The sequence below is a fragment of the Stegostoma tigrinum genome, chromosome 2, assembly GCF_030684315.1.
Source record: "Stegostoma tigrinum isolate sSteTig4 chromosome 2, sSteTig4.hap1, whole genome shotgun sequence".
Taxonomy (NCBI): domain Eukaryota; kingdom Metazoa; phylum Chordata; class Chondrichthyes; order Orectolobiformes; family Stegostomatidae; genus Stegostoma; species Stegostoma tigrinum.
In genome coordinates, this window is record NC_081355.1 from 116390796 (window position 1) to 116405792 (window position 14997).

General features: G+C 41.8%; 1 protein-coding gene across 4 annotated transcripts in view; it reads left to right on the plus strand.

Annotated features, from left to right (window-relative positions):
• The window catches only part of malrd1 (MAM and LDL receptor class A domain containing 1), a 414264-nt gene that overhangs the window by 171929 nt on the left and 227338 nt on the right, over positions 1-14997 (plus strand). For all 4 annotated transcript variants that reach the window (XM_048551253.2, XM_059638768.1, XM_059638771.1 and 1 more), the window contains 2 exons: positions 5554-5767; positions 14557-14804. In XM_048551253.2, the coding sequence (XP_048407210.2) occupies positions 5554-5767; positions 14557-14804 (462 nt within the window). The remainder of the gene's footprint in view (positions 1-5553; positions 5768-14556; positions 14805-14997) is intronic.

Genomic DNA, 14997 nt, shown 5'->3' on the forward strand with positions numbered 1-14997 from the left:
GGTGGAATTTGAATCTAATAAATATCTGGAATTAAGAATCCAATGATGATCATGAATCCATTGTCAATTGTTGGAAAGACCCACCTGTTCACTAATGTCCTTTAGGGAAGGAAACTGCCATCCTTACCTGGTCTGACCTCCAAGCGACTCCAGACCCACAGCAATGTGGTTGACTCTTAACTGCCCTTTGGGAAATTAGGGATGGGCAATAAATGCTGCCTGGCCAGCGACACCCTTATTCCTTGCATGAATAAAGAAAAAAACTGTAAATAAAGGGTGACTTGGTGACAGGATACTGGCCTCTGTACAGTTATTTCAGAGAAAAAATTGGGATTTGAATGGTTAGATTCTCACGTTTGACCAGCCTGACTGGGCTGAAGGACCTTCGTCTCAGACTGTATGACTTCAGGAAGGGTGTGAAAGCCTTAGAGAGAGTTCAGAAAAAAAGTTATGAGATGAGATCAGGCAATAAAGAAGTTACACGGATAACTTGGAATAGCTGTAGTTGTGCTGCTCCAAAAGAAGATTGAAAGGTGTGCTCAAAATTATGACATATCCGTGAGTAGAAGGAACAATTAGCAAAGAGGAAGAGAATCAGAGGTGGCAAGAGGCTGGTTTATTTTTCAGTGCATGGCTGGGATGAGGAATTCACAGTGTGAGAACATGGTGGATGCAGATCCAATTGTGGCGTTCAAAAGGGAATTGGATTTTTATTTGAAGAGTAGTATTTTTCAAAGTTCTAGGAAAGAGGTACTAGAGTGAGGTGAATTGAGCTGTTCTCACAGGCAGCCAGCATGCACACTATAGATGTTGTAGCTATTCTATTACTGTATGACTAGGCAGAAATATTTTCATTTGCTCTATTTCGAGAAGCCCCATTCGAATTCACATGAGCGAAGCACATTAATTTATCAGCAATATTGTTCTACTTAACAACAAAAGTTTAAACCTCCAGGAAATCCTAAAATACTTATTTAGTTTTCAGTTTGTTTGCAAATTAGAAATACAGATGTGTCTTGAAGGACCTAATGAAGAGAATGACACTGATGAAAATGATGACTATTAAAACATTCAAAATTGCAACCTGCTCAAAAAGATCATTTTAACCAGTTTCACGGAACTGAAATTAAATAGTAAAATTAAGAAATAACAACAGAAAATTCAAGAAACACTCACTACATCTGGCAGCAACTGTGAAGGGAGCGAGAGATAGAGAGAAAGGTTTAAGGTTTGGGGTCATAAGAACGTAAGAAATACAAGCAGGAGAATATAATAGAACAGAATTAAGTTTATTGTCACGTGCACTCAAGTACAGAAGGACAGGAGTACAGTGAAAAATTTACATTGTCACCTATCATGGCACCATTTAAGGTACAAAGCACCTAAGTACAAATCTTAGATACAAAAATAGAGAAACAAATAAGAAAAAAAAGTTAAACGGCCTTACAGTCATTCATAGTATAAGTTTGAAAATAAGACATTAAGTTGAAAGGACAAACATTGTAGCCAGATAAACAGTTTACAGATAAACATTATACTGCAGGAGATCAGCGCAGGGGCTTTCACATGTGGTCTGACAAGGCTCACAAATCACTGACCATTCGCAGCGTACAGGAGGAAGTAGGCTTCAGGAACTGAATGACGTCTTCATGTTTCCATAGAAACATAGTACCAGGAGTAGGCCATTCAGCCCCTTGAGCCTGTTCCGCCATTCAATGAGACCGTGGTTAATCCGTGACCTAATTCTGTACACCCACTTTTTGGCTCATACCCCTTAATATATTTGCTTAACAAAATTGTAACTGACTCAAATTTAAAATTAATAACTAATGCAGCACCACTGCTGTTTGTAGAAGAGAGTTCCAAACATTTACCACCATTTGTATGTAAAGTGCTTCCTAAGCTCTCTCCTGAATGATCTGGCCTTAATTTTTAGATTGTGTCCACTCATTCTAGAATCTCCAACCAGTTAAAATAGTTTATCTTTATCTAATCTGTCTTTTCGTGTTACTATCTTGAAGTCTTTGATCAGATCAGTCCTTAACTTCTAAATTCTTAATTTGTATAATCTCTCCTTTCAGTTTAACCCTTGAAGTTTAGACACCATTCTTGTAAACCTACATTGCATTTTTTCTTAGGGCAAAATTCTTTCCTAAGGTGTGGTACCCAGATCTGCTCACAGTACCCCAAGTGTCGTCTAACCAGGGGTTTGTATCGCTGCAGCATAACTTTGGCGGCATTAGTTTGAGTTTGACATATTGTTGTTACATGTGCCAAGATACGGTGAAATGTGTTGTTTTGTTTGCTACATAGAGAGATCGTAACATACAAAGTAAATCAGGGTAGCAGAACAGAGTGCAGAATACAGTGTTACAGCCACAGAGAAGGTGCAGACAGAGGGAGATCAGAATTAACATTTGACAGATTCATTCAAAAATCTGATAACAGCAGCGTAGTAGCAGTTTAGAATCAGTTTTTACATGTTTTCAAACTTTTATATCTTCTGCCCAATGGAAGAGGGTGGAAGAGAGTATAACTGGTGTGGGAGGATTGTCTTTTATGTTGGTTGCTTTCCTGAGGTAGAAGGAAGTATAGAGGGAGTCAAAGGATGGAAGGCGAGTGTGTGTGATGTACTGGGTTGTGTTCATGACTCTGTAGGTTCTTGAATTCTTGGGGAGAGCAGTAACCATACCACTCTGTGAAGCTTCCGGATGGATGCTTTCTGTGGTGCATCTACACAAACTGATAAGAGTCATTGTGGACATGCTGAATTTCCTTTGTCTCCTGAGGAAGTAGAGACGTTGTTGTGCTTTCTTGACCATTTGAAACTTGACACTCTCAAGCATCTCCAGCTCAGCACCAGTGATGCAGACAGGGCCTGTCCTCCACTCTGCTTCCTGAAGTCAATGACCAGCTCCTTCATTTCTCTGCCATTGATAGAGAGATTGTCTTTACACCAGAGACAATAGGAACTGCAGATGCTGGATATTCCGAGATAATAGGGTGTGGAGCTGGATGAACACAGCAGGCCAAGTGACATCTAAGATGCATCTAAGCATCTAAGAGGGAACTGACTACACAGCCTTGTGGGACGTTGGTGCTAAGGATTATGGTGAAGGAGTTGTTGTCACCTATGTATACTGACTGCAGTCGATGGGTCAGGAATTGAAGGGCCCAGTTAGGCTTTAGAGATAAATTTTTTTGGAATCATGGTGTTGGAAGTGGGGCTGTATTCAGTAACTAGGAGCCTGACATAGATATCCTTGTCATCCAGATATTTCAGGGATGAGTGTAGGACCAAGAAGATGGTGTTCGCTGTGCACCTGTTGTGCAAGGGGTCAATGCAATTTGGTAGGCTTGAGTCAATGTGAGCCATGACTAATCTCTCAATGCATTTCATAATTATGGAGGTCAGAGCCACTGGGCAATAGTCATTGAGGCACACTGCATGATTTTTCTTTGACACTGGAATGAAGGTGTTCTTCTTCAAGTAGGTGGGACTTCAGATCTTAGCAAGGAGAGGTTAAAGATGTCTGCGAATACTCCCAATAACCAGTCTGCACAGGATCTGAGTGCACGGCCGCGGGCTCCACCCGAGCCAGTTTCCTTCCACGGGTTCACTCTCATGAAGACTGGCCTAATGTCTGCGGCAGTGGCCGTGGGTACAGGGGCATCTGAGACTATTGGGATAGGTGACGTCGTTTCACTGACTTTCTGTTCCAAGCGAGTGTCGAATGCATCAAGCTCATTGGGTAGGGATGCCCTGTTGTCCACGAAGCTGATTGATTTCACTATGTAGCCTACAATATTGAGTAAGCCTTGCCACAAACAATGGGTGTCCATATGATTGGTCTGACTCTCAATCTTTGTTTGGTTTTGTCTCTTGGCATCTCTGATGACATTACAAAGATCGTACCTGGATTTCCTGCACTGGCCAGGGTTTCCCGACTTGTACACTTCAGACCTGGCATTCTGTGGTGAGTGAACCTCCCAGTTCATCTGTGGCTTCCATCTGGGAAACATTTGAATTATTTATTTGGCACGCAGTGTTCTCCACACTTATTAATGAAGTCTGTGATGGTAGTTCTATACTCATTGAGGTTGGCTGCTGAATTCTTGAATATGTACCAGTCCACTGATTCTAAGCAGTCCTGTAGAAGCCATTCCATTGCTTCAGACTAACATTGCACTACTTTCTGTACTGGGTTCTCATGCTACAATTTCTGCTTTTAAGTCAGGAGGAGGAGCATAGCATGGTAATCTGATTTTCCCAAATGCGGACAGGGAATGGAGCAGTAGGCATCTTTTGATGGTTGTATAGCAAAGGTCAAGATGTTTGGACCTCTGCTGGCTCAGGAAGCATGTTGACGGTATTTTGGTAGCATATTCCTGAGGTTGGCCTGGTTGAAGTCATCAGCTATGATGACAGGCCTTGGGGTATTCTGGAGCAAGCTGGTATAGAAAAGGATGTAAAGTTAAATGGCAGGTAGGGAGATATAGTTCCTCATCACCAACCCGCTTCCATTGGTAATTTACCAATTCACTACTTAACAGCCTCCCGCTGCTGTACTTTTCCAGTGGCCGGGCCCACCCAATGTAGCAGGTTGGCAGGACCAGGAGATTTGATGCTGGTGGTATGGAAGTTGTGATGTGCCTCTTACCGGGCACCCTATAGCTAGTGGAGCACAATTGTTGATTTTCTCAACACCTCTCTGACATCCACTTTTGAAATCCATTTCCTGGAAGACTTTCCTATTCTCTCAGTACCTCAGTGTTTGTGACAGTCACTTTCCTAACTCCCTCAAATCTAAAAATGTTGTCTGAAGGTTCAGACAAATCTGACTGATCCACACGAATCTTACCAGGCCCAATTCTCCCCGGTCAAAACTATCAACCTCAAGCAAACCAAGCCTAGACTTACCTGCTGTCACATACTCCTTAACCTTCTTCTGATCCTTAAAACGTTACCTTTATGAGAAAGTGCAAAGAGATCATGACTTATCTCTTATCAAGTTGACTTAGCTGCCTCTCCTGTATCCTCTTCTTCCCTCTGCCTGTTTTTTTAAACCACCCTCAAATATCCCCAAATACTCATACACTGCTCTTTTAAACAGGTTTCACTCATTTTCTAAGCACCCAAATTATCAATGAACCCCAAACATTACCAGCACTTGCTGAAGATGAGAAAGAGACAAAATACTAGGAACAAAAAATGAAGTACCAGTACTGTTACCAAAAGTCAAAGGTGGACTCCACATAATGAAATAAACACAACAAATTTGACATATAGGAGATAATGGGAACTGCAGATGCTGGAGAATCCGAGATAACAAGGTGTGGAGCTAGATGAACACAGCAGGCCAAGCAGCATTTTCTGATGAGGGGTCTAGGCCCGAAACGTCAGCCTTCCTGGTCCTGAGATGCTGCTTAGCTTGCTGTGTTCATCCAGCTCCACACCTTGTTATCTTAAAGTTGACATATAGACACTTTAACTGTCATTATGAATAAGCAATGAATCAAAATAATGACTGAAACATTGTTAAATCTTTACAGGTTTTCTTCAGAGCCATTCGAGGTGTGAGTTACATGGGCGACATTACGGTGGATGACATTTCCTTTGAAAATTGCTCTTCTCTTCTGATCCCAGAAAGACAGTGCAGCTCTGATGAATATTCATGTGCCAACAAGTATTGTATCCCTAAAAGTCAGCTCTGCGACTTCAATAATGACTGTGCTGATGATTCTGATGAACATCCAGTCATCTGCCGTGAGTAATCAACAAGCTTGGGTGAACCAAACACACTTAACCTTCAATGATAATGGGAACTGCAGATGCTGGAGAATCCGAGATAACAAAGTGTGGAGCTGGATGAACACAGCAGGCCAAACAGGATCTAGCTTTTGTGCTCCTAAGATGCTGCTTGGCCCGCTGTGTTCATCCAGACTTAAACTTCAGTCAATTGTAAAAAGCTAAAATTACCGGATCTCCAGATGTTATTCCTTTGGTAAATGTGCTACAGGGAGGATTTCTTGTTTTGTTTTATGTCTTGTTAATAGAACAAAATTAATCTCTATCAAATGACATGACTCTGTTCACAATATTGGCCTGATGTCAATTAACGGTGAATACTGTACATGCGTTTACCTACTGCTTATACCTTCAGCTGTACATCGTTCTTAAGGCTGTAAGGATCACAGGGATAAAGTGAAAATGGAGATAACAAAGTGTAGAGCTGGATGAACACAGCAGGCCAGCTCTACACTTTGTTATCTCAGATTCTCCAGCATCTGCAGTTCCCTTTATCTCCGATACAAGTGAAAATGGAGTACTGTGTTAGATGACCAGCCATGATCATGTTGAATGGCGGAGCAGAATCAAAGAATGTAAAGATCTACTGCTCCTATCTAAAAATACTTCTATAGTTATACAAATGATTATTTCATTCTTCTTTCAACTCCTGTATATTTAACTAAGCCAACCTTGATTTATATTCTGATCACTTCCATTCAATCCACCAAAGTTTATTTTGTGCAGAGCCCAATAGAAATGATTGTTAACATTGGTGTTTATATCAAATGCAGCAACAAACATTTGATACAAGTCTAAGTTATTTTAGTTAGCTTTGCTCTTTGATTTCTTACAGATTGGAATTTCACCTATTCTAGACAAAGCTGAGTCTGAGGCAAGTGTAAGTCCGAGGAATGTGTTGAAGCTAGGTTAGTTTAGATGAAATTTATATTTGAATTTGCCTTGACTGACCTGCTTGATGGCACAGGAATCTTAAACTGAGATATAGGAAGTGCATTAAACACACCTGTTTTTATTTGAGCACCATGTAGATGGTGTCACAGAAGTCTCATTGCGTGGAACATAGAACAGTACAGCACAGTACAGGTCCTTCGGCTCACGATGTTGTGCCGAACTTTTACCCGAAACCTGAGGTCTATCTAACTGCCACCACTACCTTACACTGTCATCCATATGCTTATCTAATAGTCACTTAAATGCCCATAATAAGGCCAACTCTGCTACCCTGTCTGGCAATGCATTCCACGCCCCTACCACTTTCTGAGTAAAGAACCTACCTCTGACGTCTCCCTGATATCTACCTCCACTCACTTTAAAACTGTGTCCCCTCGTAAAAGCTACCTCCATCCTAGGAAAAACTCTCTGGCTGTCTATTCTATCTATACCTCTGATCATTTTGTACACTTCTATCAAGCCACCTCTCATCCTTCATTGTTCCAAAGAGAAAAGCCCTAGCTCTCTCAACCTTTCCTCATAAGACCTTCCCTCCATTCCAGGCAACATCCTGGTAAATCTCCTCTGCACCTTTTCCAATGCTTCCAAGTCTTTCCTGATGACCAGAACTGGATACAATATCCAAATGTGGCCGAACCAGGCTTTTGTATAGCTAGAGCAAAATTTCACGGCTCTTGAACTCAATCCCTCGATTAATGAAAGCTAACACACGATACTCCTTCTTAACAACTCTATCCACCTGGGCGGCAGCATTCAGCAAACTGTGAACATGAACCCCAAGATCCCTCTGCTCCTCAAGACTGCCAAGAATCTTTCCATTACCTCTGTATTCTGCTTTCATGTTTATCCTTCCAAAATGAATCACCTCACGCTTTTCAGGGTTAAACTCCATCTACCACTTCTCAGCCCAGCTCTGCATCCTATCAATGTCCCTTTGTAACCTAGAACAGTCCTCCACACTGTCCACAATGTGACCCACCTTAGTAACATCCGTGAACTTACAAATCCACCCTTCCATTCCTTCATCCAAATCATTTACAAAAATCACAAATAGCAGAGGACCCAGAACAGATCCTTGTGGTACACCACTCATAACTGAGCATCATGTTGAATATTTTCCATCCACTATCACTCTGTCTTCTAAGGTTCAGCCAATTCTGAATCCAATCTGCCACATTTTCCCCCTATCCCATGCCTCCTTACATTCTGCATGAGCTTACCATGGGAAACCTGATCAAACGCCTTTCTTAAAAACATGTGTACCACATCCACTGCTCCACCTTCATCCATGTGTTTGGTCACCTCTTCAAAGAATTCAATGTGGTTTGTGAGGCATGATCTACCCCTCACAAATCCATGCTGACTATCACAAATCAAACTGTGCCTTTCCAAGTGATCATAAATCCTGTCTCTCAGAGCCCTTTCCAATAATTTGACCACTACTGACATAAGACTAACTGGTCTGTAATTTCTGGGGTTATCCCTATTCCCTTTTTTGAACTAGGGAATGACATTTTCCTCTTTCCAATGAACCAGCAATATACCCGTGGACAATTGGGACAAAAAGATCACCACTAAAGGCCCTGCAATCTCATCCCTCGCTTCCTATAGAATCCTTGGATAAATCCCATCAGGCCTGGGTGACTTATCTATCTTAAAGTTCCTCAGAATTCCTAGCACACCTTCTTTACTAATGTCAACTTCCCATAGCCTACCTATCTGTTGCACAATGTCCCACTCTACAACTAGGTCCCTCTCAGTTGTGAACACTGAAGAAAAATATTCATTACGGACCTCTCCTATCTCTTTAGGCTCTGTGCACAAATTCCCATTAAAATCTTTGATCAGCCCTACCCTTTGTCTGGTCATTCTATTGTTCTGCCACATACGTGTAAAAAGCCTTGGAGTTTTCCTTGATCCTATCTGCCAAGGTTTTCTCATGCCCCCCTATAGCTCTCCTAAGCCCTTTCTTCAGCTCCTTCCTGGCTAACTTGTATCCCTCTGGAGCCTTTTCCGTTCCTCTTTTCCTAAACCTGACATAAGCATCCTTCTTCCTCTTAACCAGTCGTTCAACCTCTCTCGAGAAGCATGGCTCCCTCACTTGACCGCATCCTCTCTGCCTGCGAGGGACAAACATATTGGACACATGCAGTCTGCATTCCTTAAACAATCTCCACATTTCTGTGCTGCTCTCCCCTGACAGCATCTGTTTCCAATTTATGTTACCTAGTTCTTGCCTAATTGAATTGTAATTACGCTTTCCCCAATTATAAACTTTACTCTGCCGTATGTACCTATCCTTTTCCAAGACCATCATGAAAAAAACAGAGTTATGATCACTACTGCCAAAATACTCTCCTACCAACGGGTCTAACACTTGGCCTGGTTCGTTGCCAAGCACCAAATCCAAAGTGGCCTCTCCTCGTGTTGGCCTATCTACATACTGTGCCAGGAATCCTTCCTGAATGCACTGGACAAAATCTGCTCCATCTAAGCTATTGCAATTGCAACTAAAATGCTTCCAATCAATATTTGGAAAGTTGAAGTCACCCATGACTACGACCCTGTGACTTCTGCTCCTTTCCAGTATCTGCCTCCCAACCCACTCCTCTACTTCCCTGCAACTATTAGGGAGTCAGTTAAAAAAAACCCAATAAAATGACTGCTCCTTTCTTGTTCCTGACCTCAACCCAAACTGACTTTGTGGACATATCATTCTCAAACTGCCTTTCAGGAGCTGCTATATTCGCCCTGACTAGCTATGCCACACCCCCACCTTTTTCTCCACCCTCCCTATTTCTTTTAAAGCATCTAAATCCCGGAACTTCCAACATCCATTCCTGTCCCTGAGTTACCCAAGTTTCTATAATGGCCACAATATCGTAGTTCCAAGTACCGACCCATGCTCTAAGTTCATCGCTTTATTTCTGATACTTCTTGCATTGTGCATAGATCCCTGAAAGTTGCCACCCAGGTTGATAGGGTTGCTAGGAAGGCTTACGGTGTGTTAGGTTTTATTGGTAGAGGGATTGAGTTTTGGAATCATGAGGTCATGTTGCAGCTGTACAAAACTCTGGTGCGGCCGCACTTGGAGTATTGCGTACAGCTCTGGTCGCCACGTTATAGGAAGGATGTGGAAGCATTGGAAAGGGTGCAGAGGAAATTTACCAAGATGTTGCCTGGTATGGAGGGAAGGTCTTATGAGGAAAGGCTGAGGGACTTGAGGCTGTTTTCATTAGAGAGAAGAAGGTTAAGAGGTGACATAATCGAGACATACAAGATGATCAGAGGATTAGATGGGGGGATAGTGAGAGCCTTTTTCCTCAGATGGAGATGGCTAGCACAAGGGGACATAGCTTTAAATTGAGGGGTGATAGATATAGGACAGATGTCAGAGGAAGGTTCTTTACTCAGAGAGTAGTAATGGCATGGAATGCCCTGCCTGCAACAATAGTGGACTCGCCAAGTTTAAGGGCATTTAAATGGTCATTGCATGAACATATGGATAATAATGGAATAGTGTAAGTTAGATGGGCTTCAGTTCGCAAAATCGAGGGCCGAAGGGCCTGTACTGCGCTGTAGTGTTCTCTGTTCTACGTTCTATGTTCTATGCTCTAAGTGTACACACCACAAACCATCTCAGTGTCCGCAATTACGCTCCATCAACCGCGTTTCTTTATAAACCATCTCACTCCCTGTTGTGTCTGTTGAAAGGCTGAATACCTCATCCTCTGAATTATATATCCAGTTCCCCACCCCCTGCCAAACTAGTTTAAACCACCCTGCACAGCTCTAGCAAACCTCCCTCCCAGGATATTTGTGCCCTTCTGGTTCAGGTGCAATCTGTACTTACTGTATTGGTCCCACCTTCCCCAGAATGTGCTCCAATTATCCACATAATGGAAGCCCTCCCTCCGACACAAGCCCTGTAGCCACGTGTTTAGCTGCACTCTCTCCTTATTTCTTACTTTGTTATCACGTAGCACTGGTAGTAAGCCAGAGATAACTACCCTGTTTGTCCTGGACTTTGGCTTCCAACCTAACTCCCTGTACTCATTTTTCACATTCTCAGTCCTTTTTCTACCAATGTCATTGATACTGATGTGTACCATGACTGCTGGTTGCTCACCTTCCCCCTTAAGGGTCTTAAAGAGAAGATCCGAACATCACAGACCCTGGTACCCGGGAGGCAACATACTATTCTTTCATCTCATTCGTGTCCACAGAGCCATCTGTTTGTGCCTCTTACTTTCAAATCCTCCACTGCAATTGCTCTCCTATTCTCCCCCCTTCCCTTCTGTGCCAAAGGGCCAGGCTCAGTGCCAGAGACCTGTCCACTGTGGCTTTCCCCTGTTGGATCATCCCCCAAACACTATCCAAAACGGTATACTTATTATTGAGAGGAATGGCCACAGGGGATCCCTGCACTGTCTGCCTATTCCCTTTCCCCTTCCTGATAGTCACCCAGCTACCTTTTTCCTGTACCTTGGGTGTGACCACATCCCTGTAACTCCTCTCTATCACCCCCTCAGCTCCCAAACCATCCGGAGTTCATCCAGCTCCAGCTCCTGTTCCCTAACATGGTTTGTGAGGAGCTGGAGTTGGGTGCACTTCTTGCAGGTGAAGTCAGAGGGGACACCAGCAGTGACCCTTACCTCCCACATCCTGCAAGAGGAGCATGCAACTGGCCTAGCTTCCATTCCCTCTTCTTGAGATTTCCAGAAGAATAAAAAAAAGCCTTACTTTACAGAACTTCCACACAGTCTTTTTTGGTGAGAGGAAGGGGATGGGTGGGAGACACTACACGTGTAGTGTTTCAGGTTTAGCCAATGCTCGAATTTATCTGTTTCTTTCTGGTTCTGGTTCCCTCCACACACCCGCCACTGAAAACAAGAGGGCCACTTGCTACACGAGGTAAGTTTTTATACAGGGAGAAACAAAAACAGCCTTACCTTCCTGTCGGCACTCTGGCTCGCGCCCCTGCCGCTGAAAACAATCCTCATTTTTGAGATACAAATATGTATATCTGATAAGTCATTCTAATTTCACAACTGCGAGTGACAAAGTTGGTGAATTCTGTTAAGGTATAACATTGATTGGGCCTCTTAATTTAACAATGAATCTTGTTTATTTTGAATTGTTATAAAACAAAAAGTACCTTTAAACTTCATAATTAGAAAGTAAGAAGAGGAAGACTTGTATTTTTGTAACACTTCTCACAAGCAGCAGGTGTTTCAAAGTGCTGAACAGCTAATGAAGGACTGTTAAAATTTAGTCACTTTTGCAAAATATGAAAATGGCACCCACAGCAGGTTCCCACAAACTACACTGTGATCACGATCAGATAACCTTTTTTGTCATGTTTTTTTAAACTGTGAAAATTGGCCTGGTCATCAGGGATATCTCCCCTATTATTCTTTGAAATAGTACCATGGGATCTTTATATTCACCTGAGAAGATAGATAGAGCCTTAGTTTAATATCTCTCAATTCATAAGTTAAATAGCGAAGAAGATACTGAGTAGAGTGACAACATTCACCACATTGAGTTAACATATTGTGTTATAAATACCTAACTCCTCCTTGAGGATTTTTGCCTGACTAGTTGGTGTTCTGTAAATACAAGGATGAAAAGCAGAATTCTTTAAGTGTTTCCATCTTACTAAGGCAAATTAAGGAAAATCAACATGCAACAACCTGCTTTGAAAACTCTGCTTGCATTTTGACAACTGTGACTAATTCCACCTCAGCAACTGAAACAATCAACAATATTCTAAATAAAATGGTCCATGACATTCTAAAAGGAACAGTTTATTTTGCTCTCTCTCCCAACATTAATAGATCATTTAAAACATCCATGATTTTGGCCCAGATCCAAATTGACATCTTTGCCAATAGTAATCAGTTTTACATTGGGCCTGTCTGTACTGCTGAACTTTTTTCCATTAGTTTTAGAGAAACATGATTAATAGACAAATTGGATGTGTAAACGTCCAAATTCTTACATCAATGTTTTCCTTCTCTATCACTCTGACTGGATCAAAACATATCAGACCAATGTTTTGAAGGGGGGATTCTTAGAAGATCCTATTGTAAACAAAATAAAGCAGCTGCTTCATACTGCAAAGTAATTTCATTTACAGCATTCCCTCTAATTTCATTATTAATACAATTAGTGAGCAAATGCATATAAATTACAAAGGCATTGATAGAGCACCTGTCGTGAGATCAGTATGCCCTGATAAGTTGGGTGTAGAATGAACTGAAAAGTTCAGACAAAAAGTCTGTAGTAGATACTAGGATGAGCCTACTGTGAACATTGACTACTGTCGTCACCAGTCTTACCAGGCTGGATTTTAACTCTGTGCAAGTGATTTTGAATGGGTCAATATCTCAACAATATGTTTTAAGGCTAGATCCCTCAATATTATTTCAACGAATGGTGTGAACCATTGGAAAAGGAAGAGCGAAGAGGTGCGGAGTACCATGAACAATGTACATAATACTTACCATTGCTCATCAAGTGAGATGAGCTCATTGTACCATTGAACTCTTCAATGTAGATTTGCTGTCACTATCCTCTTTCAGGGCATGGACCTACATATCTGACTTGGTTAAGTGCAGTAGAGGAAAATGACTTGTTCGTCGAAAGAGAAGAGACTCTTGCCTTGAGGTGTAATTTATTACATGATTACAAATTGATACAAGTTAGGTGATTGACTGAGATGATGAGCATACTCAAATAGTTGGTCTTACTCCTTGAAGATCTGAAGTTGATCTTCCACCACACCCCATATTGTGATTATGAATGGTGCTTAAAGCACTCCTCAGCATTAAGTTTTTCATAGGTATACGCTCTGATGTAACAGAATTGTTTCTCAGTAGTACAGAAGATAAAAAAATTTTGATGCATAATTTCAGATAGGAGTATGTAAAAATTCCCTGAAACCAAGCCAGGATCCAAATACAATGGGTCTTCATCTTTGCTGCCAGCGCCTGTGAGGTTCAGTGTAAGTGGAACCTTCTCCAATCCCAGACAAGGTTGGAATATGTAGGCAAAACAGAAGCGAGTATCAGTTGATCCGGTCTGATATTCTAGGTGAGAAAATATTTACTAGTCTCTTGAATAGTAACACATAGCTGACATGGGACTTGGGCAGTCAAGATCTGACTATTTCAGGCAACTTCTTACAGTCCCTCTGATATCATAATAGGGATGAAAAGAACTTTTAAAATGACCTTTCATTTTTTCTGGGCTTGTGGTGACATAAAGAGAGTGGAAGTCTACTCCCACTACCTTTTTCCCACAGCTCTATTCAGGTGGTGCCCAACCTGACATGAAATTTTAACAATGTTCAGAATATTGGGGGAGGTCAGTGATGGATGTTCCTAGTGGGGAAATTCTGAAACTCACATCCAAATTTTGACTTTCAAACTTTTGGTCCATAAGCATTTATCTCTGACCTGAGCTCCTACACTCAGAGGAAGTATGATTACAGAACAGCAGGGTTGGATGAAACAAAAGAGATGAGAGGATGGATGAGAGTTTAGGATTTCTTTGATTAGCTTTGAGGATCAGGGATCACTTATGCAGAAGTTTACTTCAGGAGGTCAAATTGGGACTTGAATGTCGAGGTTCTGCCTCAGAGTTAAGAATGCTACCACTATGAACAGAACCTCCATTGTTTGAATCGGGAACAAAATATTAAAAATTACATTGTATTAACATCTCCATATTCAGATACAAACAGAGAAATGATTTTAAAAATTGAATGAGGCTTTTTATATTCACAGGTACAACTTTGGGGCGTTGTGATTTTGAATTTGATCTTTGCTCCTGGAGACAATGGAGAAATGATAATTTTGACTGGATTCTCAAAGTGGGAAGTACACCAACGTTGGGTACCTGTCCAATAACTGATCACACTCTAAGAAATCCAACGGGTCATTATATTTATATTGAAAGCCCATTCTCATCACTACCTGGACATGTCGCAAGGATTTCTGGTCCATCGATTAGTAAGAAAAGCAGAGATTGCAAGGTAGTAATGGTTTTATTGGCCAAACTTAATTCTTATAAGATGGATAACAAAGTGTGAAGCTGGATGAACACAGCAGGCCAAGCAGCATCTCAGGAGCACAAAAGCTGACGTTTCGGACCTAGACCCTTCATCAGAGAGGGGGATGGGGAGAGGGAACTGGAATAAATAGGGAGAGAGGGGGAGGTGGACCGAA